At 37.0% G+C, this 26,573-nt stretch overlaps 1 protein-coding gene across 1 annotated transcript; it reads right to left on the minus strand.

Moving 5' to 3' along the window:
- Positions 1 to 2,101: 2,101 nt before the first annotated feature.
- On the minus strand, positions 2,102 to 25,594 carry rec8b (REC8 meiotic recombination protein b). The gene is made up of 18 exons (XM_084747159.1): positions 25,382 to 25,594; positions 25,157 to 25,225; positions 17,400 to 17,542; positions 16,016 to 16,091; positions 15,261 to 15,378; positions 13,432 to 13,507; positions 12,533 to 12,600; positions 11,059 to 11,140; positions 10,034 to 10,100; positions 9,397 to 9,589; positions 8,095 to 8,229; positions 7,410 to 7,485; positions 6,484 to 6,653; positions 6,153 to 6,192; positions 5,949 to 6,024; positions 5,766 to 5,867; positions 2,638 to 2,744; positions 2,102 to 2,429 (listed from the first exon to the last, which is right to left on the minus strand). The coding sequence occupies exons 1-18, from the start codon at positions 25,435 to 25,437 to the stop codon at positions 2,338 to 2,340; spliced, it is 1,746 nt and encodes a 581-aa protein (XP_084603285.1). The 5' UTR covers positions 25,438 to 25,594; the 3' UTR covers positions 2,102 to 2,337.
- Between the last annotated feature and the right edge of the window lie 979 nt (positions 25,595 to 26,573).

The following is a 26,573-nucleotide window of genomic DNA, read 5'->3' on the forward strand; positions in this document are numbered from 1 at the left end:
TTTGCTGCATCAGGGCCTCCAGCTTGGAATCATTGATGGGAAGATGAATTCTCAAGTTTATCAAAAAATTCTTCAGGATACAGTGAGAATGTCTGTACGTCAGCTGAAACTGTAGAAGTTGGGTGATGCAGCAGGACAATGACCCTAAAGCAGTTCTGCCAGGAAGAATGGACTAAAATTCCTCCTGAACGATGTGCTGGTCTGATCCACAACTACAGGAAGCACCTGGTTGAGGTTATTGCTACTAAGGGGGGATCAACCAGTTATTAATTTCAAGGGTTCACTTACTTTCTCACTTTTCCACTACCATTTTACTTAAACTGTTCAACACTGTTAGGCAGGTAACAGCTGAAGAGCCGAATATTTCCTCCAGAAACCAGAGCTACAAAAATGTGTTGCTTCATGTCTGCTTGAGGTCTAAAAACGCAAGTTTGCTGTAACTACTGCATCAGGTGATACGTCAATGTTGTTGTCACAGCTTATTTCTGCTGCCCTCAGAAACCAAAAACACAAACAAATCAGTTATTTACAGGATTAAGTACTGAACTGCTGCTGCTTGTGCTGCTTTAAAATCTCATATATTGACCATTTGGATCTTCATAAAAGAACTTTTTTGCAAGACCAAGAGGAATGCTGTTCAATGCCAATAACACAAGTAGATGTTTTGGCCTGTGACCCTTACTTCTCAGCAGCGTGTGGCCGTCTGTAAGCACAATGAAGTCACACTTAGATTCTGCAGCAAGTAGTGGAGGGGAATGCCTACTGTTTGTGCCTTAGACGACTGAACTTCAAGCCTAAAGTTTAGGCCTAAACTATGAGGGTTTGTACCTAAGTGATGGAGGTGGAGGAGCCTGGGAACACAATAGAAAAAGTAGCCAACCAGCTTTAGATGATGTATTTTTGTATCCAAACATTACGTTAGTAGTGGAAAGGACATTTCCTGGCACAGCGCTGCAACCCGAATGTATCACAAGTAGTATCGACAAAATTACCATTCTACTGTGTTGATGTGAAGGAGGCTTTCTGTTCTGTGACTGCAGCTGTGACCTCAGCTCTGGCCTCTCAGTCACAGTGAGGTGCCACATGGGTATGGCCTTACTCTTATGTACACACACACACACACACACACACACACTGCAGTACCCGGTGCGTTTAACGAGCAAACACTTTAATTGTGTGGAGTTATTGAGGCATGAGGTCAGGCAGGAGTTTTCTGCCAGCGAGGCACAATATGGTCCTGTTGGAGGCAGGAAGTGCTGATTGGCATTCAAGTCACATTTCAGTGATTTCAATACCTCTTACTGCACCATAAGCTCAAATCTGAATATTTAAAATAAACAGTTGGATTTATTGGCTGTATTTTTTTCTCTGCGGCTTTTTAGATCAGAACAACGATTATTATTCTGGGATTTATCTCAAAGGATTAATACTAGTAACAACACATGCTTGCTTAGGTTTACGAATGTGCTCAGTGTCAGGTAAGGGCTAATCTACTGTTAAAATATGTTTACAGCAATTCTTGAGCAGTTAATATCGGTGAATGCTGCTATAGAACAGTGGTTCTCAACCTTTTTGTATCACAATCCCCCAGCATAATCAGCCTGATGCTTGCAACGCCCAAGTCTTTAGGCCTGATGTCACAGAGCTGCTTGCTGGTTCTCATTCCGTGCTGTTTGGCACAATATTTAATTTTAGTTCCCCACAACCTGAAATTATGTCACAACCGCCTTGGGGGTCTCGACCCCCTGGTTGAAAACCACTGCTATAGAAGGTCACAAACCTAACTAATACTACTACTTAAAAATAACTACAGAAATATAACGTTTATCAGTCCTGAATATCTTTCGAGTTTGGAGGAATGATTTGAGATCATGCTGTTCTACTGAGCAAAAAAACATTTTATTAAACGTTTAAGTTAAAACAATTAAAAGGGATAAAAATTCACAGCCAATACAAAGTATAAAAAAGCTTAATTGAAAAACTCTACAAACTGTATAAAAATCTTATGTAAAAACATTAAAAGGGATAAAAAGCCATAAAAAACATACAAACTGTGTAACAAAAGCTACAAGGTCCAAATGTTCACAATTTCAATAACAGTAATAAACTCAGTGGTTATAAATTTTTAAAAATACCACCATGCGAACAAATTAGAACCAGATTAAAATGGTTTAACATCTTTTCAAACAGTGGGAGCAAAGTAATAAAGCTCAATGTTTATTGGTTCCAAGTAATTTAACAATCATAAAAACATATAAAACAACATTATATTCAGCGATAAAATTACCAACTGTACCACTGCAGGACTATAGTGTGACTAAGTGTATGTGTGTATGTTTAGGCAGTCATCCTGAGGGCTGCAAGGTTTATGGTGATGTGACTGTAGGGTTCAGTCTGGTGTACAGTCACCTGCCCATCAGACAGTAGCTCTGAAGAAGAGAAACATCACGGTTTAACATCATCACTATGTTTTACTGAATATTACTGGGGAGGTCAGTGAAGAAACCTGATAAAAAATCAGACCGAAGCTGCATTAAAGTGCATCGCAAACATTCTCAAATGTGCAATTAAAAGTTCTGTTGTTTTTCCAGTATTTCCAGTATATTATGCATCACTGAATGAAATCAATTTCCTCACCCAACAGTTTATAGAGAGTGTGAGCTGCAGTGGTGCGGTCCGCCTCCGGGGGCATCAGAGAGCCAAAGGTGACTTCTTCAAACCTCTGCAGGCTGGATGAGATCCAGCTGAAAAAACATACAGCAGTGTGAGCAGAGCATGGCGGGATTCAACCTGGATGATTGATATGGACATTTTATGAAGAAGGCTTCCAATACTCGTTATGATAAGTAATAATCATAATATGACTTTTGTGAAATTGAACATTTGATATGTTTTCTTTTTTTCTGAATTAAAACTGATTGGTTGTGCATTAAAAACCACATGACACCGAAACTCCCCAGTGAAATATCACTCCGGTGAATACAGCTCCTGTTCAGAAAGAGTCATACAAGTAAAAACCAGTCAAAATATCTCAGTTGCTCATTTATACAACAAACCATGGAATCAAACAAGCTGCAGCACATCTAATCTATTGACACTAACTGTCCAATCTGTGATATTTATACACAGTCTACAGTCATTTCACTACAGTAGTTTCAGTGTCTGACCCTGGTTGAGGAGTTGTATAAGGAAATGTCTCTGTGGCTCAAGTTCATCCCTCGGGCTGTTTTTTTTTTTTTCTATTTTGAATTTCAAATCAGATGCAAGGAAACATCAGAAGTGGAAGAACTTGTGACACTGGAGGCAACAGGTGTTTCTCCAAATGCAAAAAGCATCATCGTGAAAGACAAAAACAAGTTTACACATGTTGTGGCTTCTTATACACATTTACACAAAGTTGAAAGTCTCAGGCACTGTTGGAGTAAACATTAGAATACAGCTCTATTTGTGGGGGACTAGTATTACCAGGGAACTTCATGTGATTTACAAATTACCCCCAATGTCACACAGGATGAGAGAAATCTGTATTTTCGTTGAGTTTACTTTCGTGAGTAACTACCTCTGATTGGATGTGATATCAGCTCTGTATAACACCAATGTATCAGAAGCAGCATCTGTTCTTCAGCAGCCACATTAATTATATAGTTTAGAGATGTTTTCTGCATGTTTCAAGCACAAAGACACATTAGCAGCTCATTTAGATCAAGTAACAGATGTTGTGTGGCTGTACTTGAAGATGACAACATTTTGTCACGCCTAACATCGCCATCACTCATTTTAAACGTCATTATAGCCGATCTCAAAGCACATCTGTTGATTGCCGAGTCACAATCAAATTTCGTACTTGTTCAGTTGTCTGACAACAGACAGACTGACAGAGATATTGATTCACACAGGACTACTTTTATCTGTGTTTGGTGAAATGTGGGAGGTAATTTGTGGTGGAATTGTTACTTTACAGACATTCACACAGGATTAAGATCAAAGATGACAATCATTATAAATTGCTAGAGGCCCCCAGGTAATACTAGGCCCATGCGAATAGGGTTTATCCCACCTTATTTATATACAGTGTGTATTAGATATAACTGACGCCGAACATGTTGTGATCACGCAATCAGGAAGGTGTTATGCAGAGGGGCATCACTGAAAACACCACCTGTCAACTTGTGAAGGGGAGCAGCAGCAGCAGAAGAAAGTACGACCATCGTGAACACAGGAGACGCTCTCACACGCTACAGACCTGAATCTACATCAGGTCAGAAGATCCAAGTGGGATCGAAATGTTGTGATTATTACTAAGTTTTTACACTGAGGAGGAAGTGTGCAGCTTTTTTTCTATGATACCGTGTCTGATAGCCTTGCGCCGACATCATGTGTGTATAAGCTAATTCTTCTTCTCCACAGTGAGCACAGACCCACTAAAAATGGCCACAGTCTACCTTTATTCAAATAGACACACAGTGGAGGGTAACGTGCCATGTCAGAAAACACTTATCGCCTCAGGATGATTCTGGCAACAATGCTGAAATCTGGAGCCTCACTATAAGAGAGTAGCAGTGCAATAAAGTGGAACTGGAGGCTGGCAGCGTGAATACAGAGCCAAAACATTTATCTCAGGATTCAGGATGGACAAAAATGTCAAAGAAATGTGTCCAGCATATTCTAGTGGTCGACTAAAATGGATTCTTCAGTGACTGATGCTGGTATTTAAAGAGAATGGTCGCTGATGGCCGATGTATAATGCAGATATGAAAGCAAAGAAATGTCATATATAACTGTCTGATTCCATGCACATTACAGTCTAATATACAGGGTTATGTTAGCCAATAACATGGTGTTACAGAAATATTATTAATAAATGAAATTGAAAAATACATTGGGATATAATGTAGATTTTAGAACATGACTGGTATTTAAAGGAGAGCGCAATAATATGTATTACATATATTTAACATTATCCAGGAATGGTTTAAGATCAGATTTTCCATCATTTAGGGTGGGAGAAACATCTTCACATTTAGAAAAGATGACGGTGATGAAAGAGACTCAGGCAACATTAACAGCAGATTAATTGGTGTGTCATCATATTCTTCAATCCATTAATCAATTCTTTGAGCCATAGATCATTGTTTACCATCCGTATCCAGAGTCAAAATAACCAGCTGTGTTCTCACATAGGGCTCCGTGATCTGGCTCATAAATATATCACCATATTTTTGGGCTATCCCACAACATACAATATATATATCGATCTACACATTTACCATAAATAACATAATGTACACACTCAAATAGCGCAAACCTGACAGTTTTACAGTAGGGCTTTTGTCCCAATATCTTAATATCAATATTTATCAGTACTGAGACAATACTGTAGGGATTGTTCTTGGTGCTTTCATAAAACATTAACAAAATGAGATTTTTGATAAATAATCACAGGCATTTTGGATATGATGACTAAGTGGTTAAAGGCAAATAATAGAGCAGCTAAAACAGTCTGGCACGTTTAATAAATAACATCACTTTACTGAAATACAGCCAATAAAACCAGAAAAGACAACACGTGTCATGTAACAATATTCAAAATCTAAGATGAGATGAGTCTCAGATCAAGATCCTGATTTAACATCTTTATATGACTCAGGCCTGTTCTCACGTCAAGCAGTTTCGCTTTATGTCACACATGAAGGTGTGCTTCTGCAACATGCTGTTCCACAGACTTCTGTTCTGAGTGTGTGTGTTGTGTATATTGTATGAAGTACCTGAGCAGGTCCCAGCTCTCTGCGTCAGTCTGAGCCTTGGGCATCTCGATGTTCTCCTCCACTATGGGCTCCATTGGTCGCTGGGCCTCCTCTTGTGGAGACCTACACACACACAATTGCACACAAAGTTATGTATTTCTTTATCCATCCAGCTGTTTGTCTGTCTACCCCTCTGAGACTCACCATTTGCTGACCGCAGTGATCACATCGCTCATGGATTTATCCTCTTTGGACATGTCCAGGATCACATCTGATATAGCTGTTTACACACACAAACATAAAGAAACACACTATGAACAGCTGACTTCATTCAGTAAATGACGCGTTTACTGTCCTGCCAAACATGATGTGAATATAATGTGTGAGGAAGAGAGGAAGGATTCTTACATGAGCCCTCAGCGGGTTGCAGTCCTGACTCACTGGATATCTGACAGAGGGAGGGAGGCAGAGTTTCATGAAATAGAAACGAGGTTTATAATCTAATTTGTCTCACCACTGAACTGAACACTGAGTTGGCAGAGTACGACTGCGGGCTAGCTGGCTAATGGGTAACCTTTATTACTGTAGCCACAGTGTTCACGGACACCCTCTCAGATCCTCTCAGACCTCAAATTGCAGTTTGATAGCAATTTTAATCATTTTTACCATGCTTCATGTGGTTATATGGTGCCAGGAGAAGAGCTGGGCGAAAAAAAAAAACACCTTCACACAAACTCACCTCCCTCATGCTCGAGTGCTTCCTCTTCCTCTCTGTCCTCAGTATTTCTCTGTCCTGCTCTGACTCTTCTTCCTCCTCTTCCTCCCCTCGCTGTTCCTCTCCATGTCCAGGTAGGATGGTGAGCGAAGCACGCTGTTTCCATAGTGACCAGAGGTCAGTATGAAGCAGGGCTGTGCGGGGGGGTCAAAGGGCAGGTTTTGATCAGTGTTTTACGATTTTCTTCACGGCTGATATTAAAAGTTTGTGGAAAGCTGGTGCAGCGACGTGTTGCTGTAAAGTGCTGTGATCAATACCAATAAAATGTTTCAGAGGCCCTACAAGGTTGTTGCTGATTAGAAAATACACACAGTTTGTGATGATTTATATTCTAGGCACTCTAAAACACTATGAGGGTGCAAGTTGAGCTTCTGCAATGGGCATATGTCCTTGAGCTTGATAACTTTCTCTGACTGTGCAGAAAGTTTGTCTGTTGTGTAAAATCTTTAGGTGTAAAACTGAAAGCTATTGAGATTCATTTGACTTGCTTAAACATGGAGTTTGTTTTCTACTGTACCATTTTCCAGCAGTGTTAATTCTGATATTCTTTTTAAAGTCTTTTCACTATAATGTCATTTAGTTTTAGTCACATCTCAGTCATCTGATTTGTTTTAGTTTTAGTATAATTTCAGTTTATTAAATATCAGAACATGATCTAATGGGTTTAGTTAAGGTGTGATGCATTATTTGTTTGTTTCTCTAGAATTTCCAAACTCATTATACTGTACAGTCTTATAGTCTTAGGGGAAACATCTATTAACCAGTTATTTACATTAAAAATACAAATATTATAATTCTGCTGAAATGTAATCATTTAACAGAAAAGATAAGGAATAGTGTTAATGATCAGTCAATAGAGCCAGGGTTGAAGTGTAGCACTTAGTACTGACATCCACAGGGGGCGTTGAAGAGCTGAGCAGGGCTGGCATGCTTAGTCAAGGAGGGCAAGTCCAGCAGCACCTCGGACTGAGAGGAAGAACAAAATATTAGCTTGATGGTACAGTTTCAAAAAGGATTTTTGTTTTTTAGTACACAGTGGAGAGCGAGAGAGAAGGGGTAAAAAGTCAATGATGGTGTCTCAAAAGAAATTAAAGAAACAAGGAAGGAAGAGGGAAGAAGGAAAGGAAGAAGGAAGGAAATAAAATCAATGAGGACTCTCCCAGTGGACTTCGAGAGCAGGAAGAGAACTGGAGAGCTGGAGTTTAATTAACCAACACCCTGGTGAATAGACACTTTGATGGCAAGACTTTGATTACAGAATGGCAAAGACTGAAAATTCAGTCAGTCAGCAAAACAGCTGAAAGACTGTGTGTTTATGTTTGTGCATACAGAATTTACAGCTTTTGGTATTTATAGATGAGAAGGAGAGAAAAGGCTGCAACTAATGTGCTGGTATGAGTACGACATCATAGCAAAACCTAAATAAACTCTGTTCAATTAGCAGATTAAAGGGTAGAAGAACCCAAGCACCAAATCTCACTTTCAATGACTGGAATATTTAATAATGAAAAAACATCATTTTAAGTAAGTAAATCTTCTTAAACATATAAATTGTATGTCAGTGTGTTTCTGTACCAGTTTCAGGGTCTCGGCCAGCTTGTTTCCTATCTGTTCCTTCATTGCTTCATCAGATATCTGGACCTCAAGGTCTTCAAACACCAGCTGACGCCTGCGGCTTCCAGCGGGCTTCCTAAGAGGAGGAACAACCACCTGATGGCAGAGTGAGAAACACACATCTTAAATGTTTACAGCAATGGATCTATAAAAAGGAAATGACCGTGTAGCTACAGCACACAAACTGGAAATTATGAATCTGTGTGTTGACACACCCGCATGTGCTTTCCATGACTTGTTTCCAAAACGAAACAAGCTGCTCATGAGTCACTTGGAATGTAAATTAAAGATGACGACAACTGTCACACCAGAAAAACGCTTTGTCACTGTCACACAGCAGGTAAACAATTAGAATTACCACCTCGCGGCTGTGTCTCCGCCAACCAAGTTCCAGTTCACACCCGTGCCTGTCCAGGAAGGAATTTTATCAAAGATATTAGATATATTTTTGTTGAAACTGAGACCATCACTGTGTTGACACGTTTGATTCCACTGAGTAATTTCCAGTGAGGAACATGCTGTCTTTCACAGAGGAGTATGGGAGACTGAGGGGTTTTCTAAGTCTGAGACTGTGGCCTCCCCTCAGACAAAGCTTAGAAAGAGGCACCCTTCTCAGTTAACTTGCTTTGTTTCAATCAATTCCTGGATTTTTATGGGATCATTATTATGTTATTTGATTTCATAGGCGCAACAATAGAGCCAATATAGGCTAATATTGTTGTTTTACATGACTTCAGTGCACACTAAAACATAAAAACATCTGTCCAAAGCCATTGACTAGATTCTGACTTTGGGAAAAATTATTAGATTATCTATGTCTGGATTATCTCTTATCAAATCACACACATTTAGGCTATTCTATGTGATCACTGAGCCTCCCCTGAAACAGTTTAGACGCCCTCTAGGGAGACCTGCTGCTCCATTCATGGGAATTGGATGTACAACCTGAAAACACAATGTCTCTGGCCATGGCATAAAGAGGCACTGTCCTATGTTCATAGTGAGAACAAAAGTAGACTTAGTTTAATTAGTTATTATTATTATTGCTTGTATTTTCCATTTATGTTTATGTTTAGCGGCTCTGACTACTACTTTTACAAGTACACTAATTAGTGTAAATAAGTATTAGTTCACACTCACAGTCTAACTAGTTCGTACACACTGTAAATCTTTGATTTAATTAATTTAAGACCAAACAACAACAACAACAGCAAAACTGCTACTGAACAAACTAGTGAAACAGTAGCATCACGTGTGTCTCACCTCCTCATTGGGACTTTCTGTTGCTCTGTCTCCCTCTTTCCCAGATGCCCCAGAGGGCGGAGTTGGCATGGCAACCCGCAGTGGGGTCATCTCCAGGGCAACAGCTGCCAGAGGAACCCCCACAGGCTGACCCGACTCTTCGTCTAGCAGCCACACACTGTCCCACTCTGCTCCCAGCACCGTCTCCTTCAGCCTGGAAACAATAAGACACGTGCGTGTTTACAGTACACAAAATGGTTCAACTTTCAGCCTGTTAGCTATTGTCCGCTCATGTGTCAGGGCTTCATACAGATATTCTGATAACGGATATCCAGGACATCCTCTTCTGTGCGTCAGTCACTGTTTATAGTCCTATCAGAAACTTGAAACATGTCAAGTTACAGTTTGTCATTACAGGTCTGAGCTGAATATATTGATGGACTGATGATAAAATAAACTGTCACTGCAGTATGTTTGGAGTCTTTCCTGAAATACAGGATGTGACAGTTCTTTTGTCAATATTTGCCTGTTTGTTAACATGCTGTAGCCGACACAATGCATGCTGGTAGTATCCCTACAAGGTTTACACTCTGCTCTGTGTAGTCACTGTAGAGGTCTGACAATCATTTGTCAGTCTGGGTTTATTTACAAGACTCACTGATCAATAGAAGACATGGCTCCCTCAGGATCCCTAGTCCTCTCCTCTCTCTGCTGGTCATCTTCTTCTGTTCAACACATATGAGTGGACGGAAAAACAAAGATGTTCCAGTGAAAACAGTATCCCCAAAAGAATCTCATCTTATTAACATATTAACAATCAAATAACTTAGAAACCAGTTTTTTCTTGTTGTACCAAACCTCACAACAAATTTCTACTCTCACACTGCTGTTTTAAAGCAGGAGGTGAACTGAAAGTAAAAACAAAGTCTACCTAACCAAATGCATGTGCCAGACATGCAGTCTGGGTACCCTACGAATCTGTAAGTGCATATTTTATTTGCTCTAGCAGATGCATCTGGCTCCCCTCCCATTCACACACAGTTCCAATGATTGTACAGAGGAGTGCGACCTTATTGGCCTATTTCTGTTGAATCCACTATTGCATCAGTATGAAACACTGGATGGCATATTTTCTCTGAAAGAATAGACAATTGCAAATAAAGCTTTTGTTGATAAGGCTTTGCATTTGTGGTGTTTTGGTCTATGCCACTTAGAAACTGAATATGAACTAACTAGTCTAATTGTTATAAATTTGCAACTTGGTCTGGTTATTCCAGGCTACTTGACATGTTGTCTTTACTAAGAGGAGTAGGAAGTCATGTGATTTTTTCTAGTTTTATTAAAGCAAACTCCCAAACTTAAGAGATGTTCCCTCACTATTCTCCCCTAAAGTGAAACAGTCTCCTGAAAATAAGCCTTCCCTTTCTGGTAGCAGCAAAAGCACTCACAGAGCCTGAATTGCTTTTTTTTTTTTTCAATTACAGCTCTGGCACAAAGAATTTGACCTGGCTGACTGTTGCAGACATATTACAAGAGAGGAACACACCGCAGGACTGTGGAACAAGGCACTTCACAGATCCTTAAATTTAGTACAAACCCACAGTATCGTATCAGATAACTAAAGCACAAAGACATACATGCTCATCATACTCAAAGACAAATATTAAAGACAGAAGCTCACACCTCTACAGAACTGGTCTGGTTGATCCAACAACAAGTCAATCTCTCTGGCTGTTGCTTCAGGAAGGTCATCTCCCTCAAAATGCTGATACAGAAAAAGGGTGACAATTAGAGAGTGACAGAAGTCGGAAGAACAGAATTAAAAATTAAAGCAACGGGAATAAGAAACAAACAGGAGCAGGAGTCCAGTGATGAATAATGTAAGGAAACTGATATTAAAAACCCAGCTGTAAAATACAACAACATAAACAGAAGAATAGATAAGGAAATGAGTTAATATTTGCATACAAAGCAAAAATAAACCCAGCAGGCTGATGAGTGGGGGGCGAAGGACAACAGAAATGTGAGCCACGTATCTCTGCAAACAAACTGTGAGAGCTGGGTGATGTAATTAAGTCAGATCTTATCAAGCCAAAATGGACTTCATCAGCTGATTGTGCTTTAGGAGGAGCATTATCAGTCCTTAAGTGACAGAATGAGGAGTCCAATCATGCGTGGATGTACTGTAAGACTCAGACCCACTGTAGTGAAACAGGCCTGTGTTTTATGACTAACATCATATAGTTTTACCTTCTTTTAAGCGTTGTGGAAATGAAGAGGTGATTTCAGGACAGTCAGTCAGGCATCAGGTGTTTTACATCCACATTCCCCTACACCATTAACTTCACTACACCTTTTTAAGGGATAGTTTTGGATTATTTGTTAAGGGGTTGTTTGAGGTACTGTACTTATACTAATAGTCAGTGTATTACCTAGAGTAGTGGCACACTCCAGACGGTAGCGAAGCTGTGGACGGGCTCAGCAACAAAATGTCTTTTAGCCACTTAAACTGACTCCCATATTCTATGAAGTAAAGTTACTGATTGCAGAGAGAGATATTTGGCTTTCATGATAGTGGTTTCTCATCTGAAAATCGGACAGCAAGGTAAAGCAGTGAAAATATTCTAAATGTAGTGTTCACTTGAAAAAGGTCTAACTAAAAATTAATGTTAGTTTAAGTGGCTAAAAAACCTTTTGTTGCTGACTCTGTCCACAGCAGTACATTGCCTAGCTTCTGTACTGGTCTCCCTCTGTTCTTCATAACTAGGGGCATGTTGACCAGTTGTTAACCCTTTAATTTAATTTTTAAACATTTTTAGCAACCGTCCTCCCCAAACATTTCCCATCAATATCTGTTCTTTTTTGAGCAGTGAATAACAAACACCTCCCACAAAACGGACCTGAAAAACAAAACATCACTGTCACTAGCAGACTGACCAGTACAGAATCTGTACCGGCTTCAATGCCCCTTCTTCATCACATAGCGTGCTGAAAAGAGTGACAGGAAAGACCAACAAGGGAGCAGCTAAATTGTGACAAAGACCTTGTTGTGAGCACACGGTCCGCATCCCAGCTCAATGATTCACCAGGACGCCTGCTGCGCCTGAAAATGATGACTGGGATGTTTCCTGACCCTGCGCTCTGACAGAGCGTTTACCTCAGCAGTGGTGACGGGCAACTGCTCCTTCTCTGTCAGGGTGATGGCAGCTGGAGGTGACCTGAAACCTGGTTTAACACAGTAGGAGGGATCAGGAGCTGAACATGTTCGTAGCACAGGAAGGATGTGAGACAACCTGAGATTCATATAAACGAGACAATGAAATCTGGGCCTGGGTTTAGTCTGGGACTGATTTGTTTTTAATTTAATTTGTGCAGATAAAATTAGCTTAATTTGCTGATGACAGAGCATTTATTCACAAGAGAAATGTAAATGTCAGCTGTCCTCTACCAACAGTTTGAATTTAGAAAAAAAATCCACTAAATAGACTAATGAATTGACCCATTTATAAAATCTCCACAGAATGATTATCTTGACTAGAAACATGCATAATTATACCATGACTATGACAAATCCTAATCAGAATAATTTGTATTTCAAGCGCTTAATCACAACTGTCACAACACAGTTTACGAGCATCCACATAAAAAATCCTTCTTCACGGACTGTAGGCCAGTTAACTGAAACCGAACATCCTCCACAAATGACATTTCTGCAGTTGGAAACTGATTTGGGGTTCATTAATACTCGGGCTGCCTCCTGAAAACTGCAGATTCAAATCATCAGTCGGAGACCTCTCAGTAAACTGAGATCCTTCCAGCATTTTTTTTCCGTCAGCGTGTATTCCAGTAACAGGATAAAACAAAATTCTGAGACACGTACGGCCCTAATAAACACAGAAAATGGAAGGAGTGCTTCAAAGTTTCTTTGCGCCTTTGAAATGGGGCAACCTCATTAACCCATTTTGACATGTTAGCTTTTGAAATGTGGACATAAAAGGCCCCCAGCCCTAAAATGGGTTACAGGTAGTCTTTCAAATGTTAAAATATCAGTCTCACCCTCGTCGTTGAGTGTGGTGTGGGAACTGGGCACCAGGGAGTGCTGTGAACCTGCCTCTTCAATCACCGACATGGGCTGGAAACACACATTACAAACATTATATAACAAAACAGAGTACAGACACAGATTTATTTTCATTTCCTGGATGTGAACTAAATCTGATGGAAAACTACCTTTTCATGTGCAAAATGTGTTTAACATGAAGTTAGAGGTTGTTAAAAACCAGACTGATTCAGGTATAATATCGTGTACCAGACGGATGAAGCTGCTTTGTTTTGGTTTGATTTGGACCTGCAGTGAACTGACATGATATGATGACATGTGATATATTCTGCCTGATACCTGATGCTCTTCTTTTTGTGCAAAATATGGAAATACCTGCATCTAAGCTTTTACTCTCTTCATATGTAAGCTTTAGACCTGTATTCATAGTCTTTTTTTTGGACACACCACATCAATGAATCCTCTCAAACTGAATATTTAAACTACTTGAACCCAATTTCTTTTTTGTGTGCATTTTGTGTCCTCCTTGCTCTATTTGCAAAACACATAAATGCCATGTCCATTGTAATTATCTGTTAAACTTATTTGAAGACCAATAAATACAAATTAAAAAATAATGAAATATAACAAACAGAATCTAAATACATAGCCGTTTTTAATTTATATTTTGAATGCCACAGTTCAGTTTAGGGATTGTTTAAATTCCATGATTGCAACTGATAAAATATTTCCATATTGTTGTTCTTGTTGTCCCCATGCTATGTAGTCTGACAAGTTCTGCTCTGTTAGTGACTGAAGCCCACATTGTGTTTCCATTGTGGACAACAAAGTTCAGCCATGTCTGCCTGATTTACAGTACAAAGAGAGAGAGAGAGTCAGAGTGTCTATTGTGATTTACTCTGTCTGAAGAATACCAACAGACTGTGTGAACAGATATGTACATATGCTGTGTTATAATGGGAGTGACATACACTTGTAAGGCCACGAGACAATGATTCACTTGTATGTGCCTGACTATGATCATTACAAGCTAGGCTACTGTAGATTTGGATTCTGTGTGTCAATAAACATACAACGTGGAAAAACTCTGACAAGTAGCCTCAGTAAAACATCGTATTGTATCACCTCAACCTATCTTGCTGTGTCGAGGCTACATAGCATATGGCATGCACTGTGTGTGTGTGTGTGTGTGTGTGTGTGTGTGTGTGTGTGTGTTTGTTTCCATCCACAGCCCAAATATAGAACAATCATTTTTAGCAGCTGTGCGTTTGTGCTGAATGCAGTCAGATGAACCTCTTTACTATTATGTAACTTGAATCTTTGATCGATTTACTGCTGTTCTGGACATCAAATATTACATATTATAAAACAAAACAGAATGAAAGAGAAGAACCACAGATGGTCTACAAGGCTCTGCCTCATTAATTAACTGTTCTTCAACTGTTCTTCAGACATGTGACCACGTCCCCTGGACACTACAGTTTGTCTGAGACATTTAGTTACTATTGTTATGGATACAGGTTATACTTAATACTGAGTATCCTGGGCTATGTTTGTTTATCGTTCTGCCTTAAAATAAGACTATTCTCAGTCCAGATACAACTATTATTATAACAGTTATATTTAACAATAGAGAGTCACTGCTACTCCTGCTGCTCATGTTTACAGAGAGAACATTCAGTGCAGCTTACATGGGAATGGTGACTGTGTACAGATAAATTTGATTTTCGCTGAGTTTTGTTTGAGCTTCACTACATGGACAGATATTTCAGGGCCGCATCAACACATACAGTAGGCTGTACTGGTGTACGTATTATTAATGTACCTGGTGTATTTTAAAGGGGCTCGGCAGCTGGTGTGATTCCATGAGACCAAAGAAAGGATCCTGAGCTCCTTCAGCCTCCTCCATTATGTACAGGTTGTCAGGCACATCCATGGCCAGCCTGCCAGAGAGAGCAAGACACACCAATGTTAACTCCACATACTGAAAATATGGAATAAAGGCTGAATGCAGTAGCTCCCTTAAGTGCAATTTATTGGCATATCCACACTGATGTTGAAGAAGCGCAGTAACCTGAAATGTCACTAGCTGGATGTGCCAAAAAAAATTACACCTAAGGGAACTACAGCATGCAGATCTTTCTTCCATATTTTCATTCCTGTCTTCTTTTGGTTCAGTACCTGCCATAAGCTTTTTTTTTGGATGTGTGTGATTACAAGGCTTTGTTTGACTCCCCAAAATATTAAAACATCAAACACATGTTCAGCGCCGCACTGGCTGTTTAAATGCTATGCACACTTTTATCCATGCTGTTGGTTTCATGGATTTATAAAGAAATATTAGTTTAATAAGAGCTCAGTTTGTCCAGCACTCACTCAATAAAACACTACCATCTCCTTTTCACAGTCCTTGTTCCAACCCCAACACAATCAGCCTCATAAATATTCCACCAGATGCTTTTGAGCTCAGACGTCCTCAAACACGTACAAGATCGACACAGAACTTTAAAGTCTGAGGTGCCCCGGCATACAAAACACTTTTCTACGGCACATGACCAAGTTGCGTGTGTGTGTGCAGACCTGTCACCCTCTTCCATGTCAATATGTAAGCATCTTTTACAGCGCAGCAGGCGATCAATGGTCTGTTGAACCTCATCTGCAAAACAGAGAAGGGGTTAAAAGTTTTCACACGCAACTCTTAGCAGAAGCAGAGATCTCACATTTCAGGTTTAAAACATGTGACCTGACAAAAGTATAAAGGTAACCATACAAGCATTCTGCGTTGTCTCTACGCAAGAGGAGGCAATGAAAGGAACACAGGATCTGGTATCATGGCTGCAGCCACAACCTGACAAAAGTTGGACAGTGAGCTTCAATTAGGTCACATCTCATTTTGATACACGTGATGATGGACTGTCCATACAGTTTTGCTTGTTTTTGTTTTTTTTGCAGGTATGAAGGTCTACAAGCTAAAAATGATGAGCTGCTTTATACTCTTCTTACTTCTGCAAGGTGCAGCTTAGATTTTCTTTCAAATTTACAAATAAGTAATTGCATCGTCCAAGCTGTGAGCACCACAGAAAAATATCTGAATCACATTTTTAAAAAGACCATATTACGAAACCAGGAAGACAAACTCCAATGTGCCATGCTTATGAAATACAGCATAAACATTATTCACTCTCAATTGCATGTGACAGGTTTGGGATTCTATTCTACTGGTAGATTAAATGAAATGAAATGTCGTTGCTGAATCCAAGAGCCTCTGTAGACAACAGACAGTGGCTGATTTCTTGGCTTCTCCTTCTGCTTAACATTGTGCATTGTATTTCACTGTTTTCATCAACCATGACAACAGCATGATTGTGAATCTGTCGGATGCAATATCAATGTCACAGTGTAATTTAAGACCAGATGAAAAGAGACTGTTGAGCTGTGTTTGATGAAATTGCACTCATCAGCCCTATATTGGTTTCTTAATCCGACTTGCCAGGATGATTTGTAGATGTGTGACAGTAGCACTGTTTCAGTTTTACACCAAAACCGCATTTCTGAGATTACTACATTCTGCAACTGATAGAAACAATTTATCTGCTGTGTTTTGCATATGTTGAACAAACATTTTCACATTTCACCTAAGCTTACCTTGGAAAGCCGCCCCACAGAAAATAATGTTTCCTGTTTAACTGAGTGCGGCTGGAATTTATCCCCCTCTTTTAATAAAACATACTTATTCTACTCTTTACATATAATATAATAAATAGAACTCTTATACTAAATAAAGACATGAAATCACTCATTTTGTGTCTCTACCCATCTTATTTCTTCTCTCTAACCCAACAGGAAGTTATAGTATATTGTGTATGCAGAATGTAGTTTGGAGGAGAGTTGAAACATAACAGCAATTTTCTTTTTCTGGTCTTTCTGCTCTTGCTTGCTTGACGACTTTGTCTTTGTCCCTTACCGAGCAGGAAGCCACACTGCCTGTGGTAGACAACAACCACTCCATACTGCAGCTGGGACGACAGGTAGAGAGAGAACCGAGGCTTTGACAGGTTGGGTTGAGGTGGAGGAACCTGAGCTGTCACATAGTCCAAAATGTCCCCGCTGTGAATATTTAACAAAACGTTGACACGTTATAAAAAAAAGGTCAATTTTTTCATCTTAAACAAGTTGCTCCAGATCCCTAAAAATAACATACAAAATGTTTAAATTACTGTACTATTGTACTATTGGTACTGTTTTAGGTAGTAATGCAAAGCAAGATTAAACATTAAACTCTGTAACTTCTCCTATAGTTTCAAGAGGATTAGAGATGCAATAATTAATTGATTTTGATAATTGATTAATCAGCTTGAGTAATTTTTAAGTGAGAAAATCAAAATTGTCTGACTCCATCTTCTTAAATGTGAATATGAATATTTTTGGGATTTTTTACTCTTCTATGACAATAAACTGAATATCTTCGGGTTGTGAGCAAAACAAGATATCTGAGAGCTCGGTAAAGTTGGAAAGATATTCACAGATTCGGACTTCCGGCATCAATAACTCATTAGTGATACGCTGTCAAAACATAAACGAGGCATCTTTCCCATCGTTGTAAGGTAGACAATGTGCTACAAGCCCAGTTTTATCAAAAGTAGCTATCTTTCAAGCTGCAGAAATAACATTGGTGTCTATGAGCAGCCGGCTGTGAGACGAGTGGATAGGGACCGTCTGCAAATTGCAAAACCGCTACAGCAGCGAAGAGAAACACTACACAGATATTCAATAACTTCACTCTTAGACAATGTTGTGTCACCAAAATCACTGCAGCCATCAACTGGCTGCTGCTGATCGTACTACAACACTTGGTTTGATATTAAAAGCATTTTTTCAGAATTTTAAGAAATTTTATTAATAATAAAATGTAATAACTTCTCTTTTATGTACTGTAGTGTCACCAAAATCACTGCAGCCATCAACTGGCTGCTGCTGATCATACTACAACACTTGGTTTGATATTTTAAAAAAAAATAATAATTTAATGGAGGTTTTATTAAGAATAAAATGTAATAACTTCTCTTTTATGCACTGTAGTGCCACCAAAATGCCATCAACTGGCTGCTGCTTATCATACTACAACACTTGGTTTGATATTTTTTTTAAAAATCATAATTTTATGGAGGTTTTATTAATAATACAATTTAATAACTTCTCTTTTATGCACTGTAGTGTCACCAAAATCACTACAGCCATCAACTGGCTGCTGCTTATCATACTACAACTCTTGGTTTGATATAAAATATTTTTTCGTAAGTGAAAAAGATGATGTCATTGCTGCCTCAAGGGCACTCTGTTTAAACCAATCACACAAGGATACAAAAGTGAAGCCACTAGCCAATCAGGAACACCTTTCAATTAAGCTCTACCTCAGATCTTTTCAGTCTGCATAACCTGCATATCACCATGAAGGAGAAGATTATGATTATTTTTTATTATTATTATGATTTTTTTTAAATATCAAACCAAGAGTTGTAGTATGATCAGCAGCATCCAGTTGATGGCTGCAGTGATTTTGGTGGCACTACAGTACTTAAAAGAGAAGTTATTACATTTTATTATTAATAAAACCTCCATTAAATTATGATTTTTTTAAAAAAATATCAAACCAAGAGTTGTAGTATGATCAGCAGCATCCAGTTGATGGCTGCAGTGATTTTGGTGACACTACAGTACTTAAAAGAGAAGTTATTACATTTTATTATTAATAAAACCTCCATTAAATTATGATTTTTTTAAAAAAATATCAAACCAAGAGTTGTAGTATGATCAGCAGCATCCAGTTGATGGCTGCAGTGATTTTGGTGACACTACAGTGCATAAAAGAGAAGTTATTAAATTTTATTATTAATAAAATTTCTTAAAATTCTGAAAAAATGCTTTTAATATCAAACCAAGAGTTGTAGTATGATCAGCAGCAGCCAGTTGATGGCTGCAGTGATTTTGGTGGCACTACAGTACTTAAAAGAGAAGTTATTACATTTTATTATTAATAAAACCTCCATTAAATTATGATTTTTTTTTTAAATATCAAACCAAGAGTTGTAGTATGATCAGCAGCATCCAGTTGATGGCTGCAGTGATTTTGGTGACACTACAGTACATAAAAGAGAAGTTATTAAATTGTATTATTAATAAAACCTTCATAAAATTATGATTTTTTAAAAAATATCAAACCAAGTGTTGTAGTATAATCAGCAGGGGCCAGTTGATGGCTGCAGTGATATTGGTGGCACTACAGTACTTAAAAGAGAAGTTATTACATTTTATTATTAATAAAACCTCCATTAAATTATGATTTTTTTTTTTTAACTATCAAACCAAGAGTTGTAGTACGATCAGCAGCATCCAGTTGATGGCTGCAGTGATTTTGGTGGCACTACAGTACATAAAAGAGAAGTTATTACATTTTATTATTAATAAAATTTCTTAAAATTATGAAAAAATGTTTTTAATATCAAACCAAGAGTTGTAGTATGATCAGCAGGGGCCAGTTGATGGCTGCAGTGATTTTGGTGGCACTACAGTACATAAAAGAGAAGTTATTAAATTTTATTATTAATAAAAATTCCATAAAATTATGATTTTTTAAAAAAATATCAAACCAAGTGTTGTAGTATGATCAGCAGGGGCCAGTTGATGGCTGCAGTGATTTTGGTGGCACTACAGTACATAAAAGAGAAGTTATTAAATTGTATTATTAATAAAACCTCCATAAAATTATGATTTTTTAAAAAAATATCAAACCAAGTGTTGTAGTATGATCAGCAGGGGCCAGTTGATGGCTGCAGTGATTTTGGTGGCACTACAGTACTTAAAAGAGAAGTTATTACATTTTATTATTAATAAAACCTCCATTAAATTATGATTTTTTTTTTTAATTATCAAACCAAGAGTTGTAGTATGATCAGCAGCATCCAGTTGATGGCTGCAGTGATTTTGGTGGCACTACAGTACATAAAAGAGAAGTTATTACATTTTATTATTAATAAAATTTCTTAAAATTATGAAAAAATGTTTTTAATATCAAACCAAGAGTTGTAGTATGATCAGCAGCAGCCAGTTGATGGCTGCAGTGATTTTGGTGGCACTACAGTACATAAAAGAGAAGTTATTAAATTGTATTATTAATAAAACCTCCATAAAATTATGATTTTTTAAAAAAATATCAAACCAAGTGTTGTAGTATGATCAGCAGCATCCAGTTGATGGCTGCAGTGATTTTGGTGGCACTACAGTACATAAAAGAGAAGTTATTAAATTTTATTATTAATAAAAATTCCATAAAATTATGATTTTTTTTTAAAAATATCAAACCAAGAGTTGTAGTATGATCAGCAGCATCCAGTTGATGGCTACAGTGATTTTGGTGGCACTACAGTACATAAAAGAGAAGTTATTACATTTTATTATTAATAAAATTTCTTAAAATTATGAAAAAATGTTTTTAATATCAAACCAAGAGTTGTAGTATGATCAGCAGCAGCCAGTTGATGGCTGCAGTGATTTTGGTGACACTACAGTGCATAAAAGAGAAGTTATTAAATTTTATTATTAATAAAACCTCCATTAAATTATGATTTTTTAAAAAAAATATCAAACCAAGAGTTGTAGTACGATCAGCAGCAGCCAGTTGATGGCTGTAGTGATTTTGGTGGCACTACAGTACTTAAAAGAGAAGTTATTACATTTTATTATTAATAAAACCTCCATTAAATTATGATTTTTTTTTTTTAACTATCAAACCAAGAGTTGTAGTATGATCAGCAGCATCCAGTTGATGGCTGCAGTGATTTTGGTGGCACTACAGTACATAAAAGAGAAGTTATTACATTTTATTATTAATAAAATTTCTTAAAATTATGAAAAAATGTTTTTAATATCAAACCAAGAGTTGTAGTATGATCAGCAGCATCCAGTTGATGGCTGCAGTGATTTTGGTGGCACTACAGTACATAAATGAGAAGTTATTAAATTTTATTATTAATAAAAATTCCATAAAATTATGATTTTTTAAAAAAATATCAAACCAAGAGTTGTAGTATGATCAGCAGCATCCAGTTGATGGCTGCAGTGATTTTGGTGGCACTACAGTACTTAAAAGAGAAGTTATTACATTTTATTCTTAATAAAACCTCCATTAAATTATGATTTTTTAAAAAAATATCAAACCAAGTGTTGTAGTATGATCAGCAGCATCCAGTTGATGGCTGCAGTGATTTTGGTGGCACTACAGTACTTAAAAGAGAAGTTATTAAATTTTATTATTAATAAAACCTCCATTAAATTATGATTTTTTTTTTTAACTATCAAACCAAGAGTTGTAGTATGATCAGCAGCATCCAGTTGATGGCTGCAGTGATTTTGGTGGCACTACAGTACATAAAAGAGAAGTTATTACATTTTATTATTAATAAAATTTCTTAAAATTATGAAAAAATGTTTTTAATATCAAACCAAGAGTTGTAGTATGATCAGCAGCAGCCAGTTGATGGCTGCAGTGATTTTGGTGGCACTACAGTACATAAAAGAGAAGTTATTAAATTTTATTATTAATAAAACCTCCATTAAATTATGAATTTTTTAAAAAAATATCAAACCAAGAGTTGTAGTACGATCAGCAGCAGCCAGTTGATGGCTGCAGTGATTTTGGTGGCACTACAGTACTTAAAAGAGAAGTTATTACATTTTATTATTAATAAAACCTCCATTAAATTATGATTTTTTTTTTTAACTATCAAACCAAGAGTTGTAGTATGATCAGCAGCATCCAGTTGATGGCTGCAGTGATTTTGGTGGCACTACAGTACATAAAAGAGAAGTTATTACATTTTATTATTAATAAAATTTCTTAAAATTATGAAAAATTGTTTTTAATATCAAACCAAGAGTTGTAGTATGATCAGCAGCATCCAGTTGATGGCTGCAGTGATTTTGGTGGCACTACAGTACATAAAAGAGAAGTTATTACATTTTATTATTAATAAAATTTCTTAAAATTATGAAAAATTGTTTTTAATATCAAACCAAGAGTTGTAGTATGATCAGCAGCAGCCAGTTGATGGCTGCAGTGATATTGGTGGCACTACAGTACATAAAAGAGAAGTTATTAAATTGTATTATTAATAAAACCTCCATAAAATTATGATTTTTTAAAAAAATATCAAACCAAGTGTTGTAGTATGATCAGCAGGGGCCAGTTGATGGCTGCAGTGATTTTGGTGGCACTACAGTACATAAAAGAGAAGTTATTAAATTTTATTATTAATAAAAATTCCATAAAATTATGATTTTTTAAAAAAATATCAAACCAAGAGTTGTAGTATGATCAGCAGCATCCAGTTGATGGCTGCAGTGATTTTGGTGGCACTACAGTACTTAAAAGAGAAGTTATTACATTTTATTCTTAATAAAACCTCCATTAAATTATGATTTTTTTAAAAAATATCAAACCAAGAGTTGTAGTACGATCAGCAGCATCCAGTTGATGGCTACAGTGATTTTGGTGGCACTACAGTACATAAAAGAGAAGTTATTACATTTTATTATTAATAAAATTTCTTAAAATTATGAAAAAATGTTTTTAATATCAAACCAAGAGTTGTAGTATGATCAGCAGCAGCCAGTTGATGGCTGCAGTGATTTTGGTGGCACTACAGTACTTAAAAGAGAAGTTATTACATTTTATTATTAATAAAACCTCCATTAAATTATGATTTTTTTTTTTTAACTATCAAACCAAGAGTTGTAGTATGATCAGCAGCATCCAGTTGATGGCTGCAGTGATTTTGGTGGCACTACAGTACATAAAAGAGAAGTTATTACATTTTATTATTAATAAAATTTCTTAAAATTATGAAAAATTGTTTTTAATATCAAACCAAGAGTTGTAGTATGATCAGCAGCAGCCAGTTGATGGCTGCAGTGATTTTGGTGGCACTACAGTACATAAAAGAGAAGTTATTAAATTGTATTATTAATAAAACCTCCATAAAATTATGATTTTTTAAAAAAATATCAAACCAAGTGTTGTAGTATGATCAGCAGGGGCCAGTTGATGGCTGCAGTGATTTTGGTGGCACTACAGTACATAAAAGAGAAGTTATTAAATTTTATTATTAATAAAAATTCCATAAAATTATGATTTTTTAAAAAAATATCAAACCAAGAGTTGTAGTATGATCAGCAGCATCCAGTTGATGGCTGCAGTGATTTTGGTGGCACTACAGTACTTAAAAGAGAAGTTATTACATTTTATTCTTAATAAAACCTCCATTAAATTATGATTTTTTAAAAAAATATCAAACCAAGAGTTGTAGTATGATCAGCAGCATCCAGTTGATGGCTACAGTGATTTTGGTGGCACTACAGTACATAAAAGAGAAGTTATTACATTTTATTCTTAATAAAATTTCTTAAAATTATGAAAAAATGTTTTTAATATCAAACCAAGAGTTGTAGTATGATCAGCAGCAGCCAGTTGATGGCTGCAGTGATTTTGGTGACACTACAGTGCATAAAAGAGAAGTTATTAAATTTTATTATTAATAAAATTTCTTAAAATTCTGAAAAAATGCTTTTAATATCAAACCAAGAGTTGTAGTATGATCAGCAGCATCCAGTTGATGGCTGCAGTGATTTTGGTGACACTACAGTACATAAAAGAGAAGTTATTACATTTTATTATTAATAAAATTTCTTAAAATTATGAAAAAATGTTTTTAATATCAAACCAAGAGTTGTAGTATGATCAGCAGCAGCCAGTTGATGGCTGCAGTGATTTTGGTGACACTACAGTGCATAAAAGAGAAGTTATTAAATTTTATTATTAATAAAACCTCCATTAAATTATGAATTTTTTAAAAAAATATCAAACCAAGAGTTGTAGTACGATCAGCAGCAGCCAGTTGATGGCTGCAGTGATTTTGGTGGCACTACAGTACTTAAAAGAGAAGTTATTACATTTTATTATTAATAAAATTTCTTAAAATTCTGAAAAAATGCTTTTAATATCAAACCAAGTGTTGTAGTACGATCAGCAGCAGCCAGTTGATGGCTGCAGTGATTTTGGTGACACAACATTGTCTAAGAGTGAAGTTATTGAATATCTGTGTAGTGTTTCTCTTCGCTGCTGTAGCGGTTTTGCAATTTGCAGACGGTCCCTATCCACTCGTCTCACAGCCGGCTGCTCATAGACACCAATGTTATTTCTGCAGCTTGAAAGATAGCTACTTTTGATAAAACTGGGCTTGTAGCACATTGTCTACCTTACAACGATGGGAAAGATGCCTCGTTTATGTTTTGACAACGTATCACTAATGAGTTATTGATGCCGGAAGTCCGAATCTGTGAATGTCTTTCTAACTTTACCGAACTATATCAGCTGACGTCACCCTAGGGTTTGGGAAACACTGATTGACATTTTTCACAATTTTCTGACAATTTATAGACAAATCGTTAGGTGTAGCCCTGAAAAAAAAAAAAAAAACATTTACACCGCACTAAACTACAAATTGCTTGAGCGCAAGTTGCTAAAGATGCATCCCAGCAAACTCATAATATTAAAATTCACCAACATTAAATATGAGGCTGATAAAAAAATCATATACAATACTAAAATTAAACACACCATTTATATGGTCTAGGTTAATGCTGCTGCTGGTCTGTGGATTTTCTCACCATGTTCGCCCGACATTGACTTTGAGAAGCTCTCTGCGAGTCACCTTGATACCTCTGGTGGCTGCTAACCTAGAAAACAAAACATATTTATAAAGTTTAGGAATAAACATTTGCTAACAGGCTAATCTGCCGTGTAGCTGAAGAATACTTGCTGTAGTAGGTAAGTTAACACTCGGGTTTTCTGTCTTTCTAGGGACAAACTAATGAGCAGTTTTTTAAACTCACCAAATTGTTGAAAAACATCCAGAGTGGCGGTGGAGGACATTTGGATAGTAAAACATATTTACTGTTTAGATTTATAACAAATACCTTGAGGGAAATTATCAAGATTTAGGGATTTCTTCGGTACTAAACTATTAATAAATCATTAAAAAAAAACTTTCCACATTATCCCGCGACAAATCACTCTGGACCAATCAGGTTGCCACATTCATCACATTGAAAGTAAACGCTCATGATGCATTTACTTGAAATGGGAAAATAAGAAAACTGAGTTTTTCAGTAATAGTGTACTGATTACTGTCGATAGCAGTGGTACATTTCAACATGCAATATAATAGTATATCCATTTTTATGCTACTTTATACTTCCATTAATACAGTACATTGTACTTTCACACATATACACCCACAACATTCACCACACAACAGCTGTTTTTTTTTTTAACTTCAGACAGACAAAAATGTAATCAGTTTATTAAAATTATTCTCAAACCATTTGGCGTCTGGCAGAGCCTCCTGTTAGCTTTGTTATACCTGTTAAGGTAGGATAGATCACACCTTTATTGTTTTTGGTAGATGAGACCGCTCTTCAACCCCAGCAGAGGTCTAATCAACCAAAATAACTGGAAACAGTGTGGGTGTCCAGAGGCTTTAAAATTAACTCCATGTTTGCCAAGTATAATCTTAAAGTAGTGTTTACATGTTATTGCAACAGTAATAATTCATTAATACAGGGCCCATTTTGCTCAGTGACTCCTTTTACTTTGAACACTTTTAGTTTTACTTCTGTACTAAGTAAATCTTTAAATGTTGGAGGTTTCCTTGTAATGAAGTAAACAGATAAAGTGGTATTGCTATACTAGTATGACCCAGCCTTACAAAATGTGCAAATATTACATTCCATACCTGTGCTCAGTGGGCCATGCGGTGGCCGTGGCTTTGTTGTCGGTCACCAACTGATGGACAAAGCTCTGAATGTTTACGTGTTTTGGACACTGCAGGAAGAAGTTCAGTGTCACTGTCTGTAGAGCCGGTCCTGACCTCCATGGGGCCCGGAGCAAAATTCCGCTAAAGGACCATTAATTTTCATCTTGCATTAGTTCAGAGTTGTAATCATTATTAGACTTAAACTAAGCACATTTATATTAGGTACTGCACTTATTTTGTACTTTACCCGAGTTCCATTTTATCCAACT

This window comes from Lutjanus erythropterus, chromosome 21, assembly GCF_056507025.1.
Source record: "Lutjanus erythropterus isolate fLutEry1 chromosome 21, fLutEry1.hap2, whole genome shotgun sequence".
Taxonomy (NCBI): Eukaryota; Metazoa; Chordata; class Actinopteri; order Lutjaniformes; family Lutjanidae; genus Lutjanus; species Lutjanus erythropterus.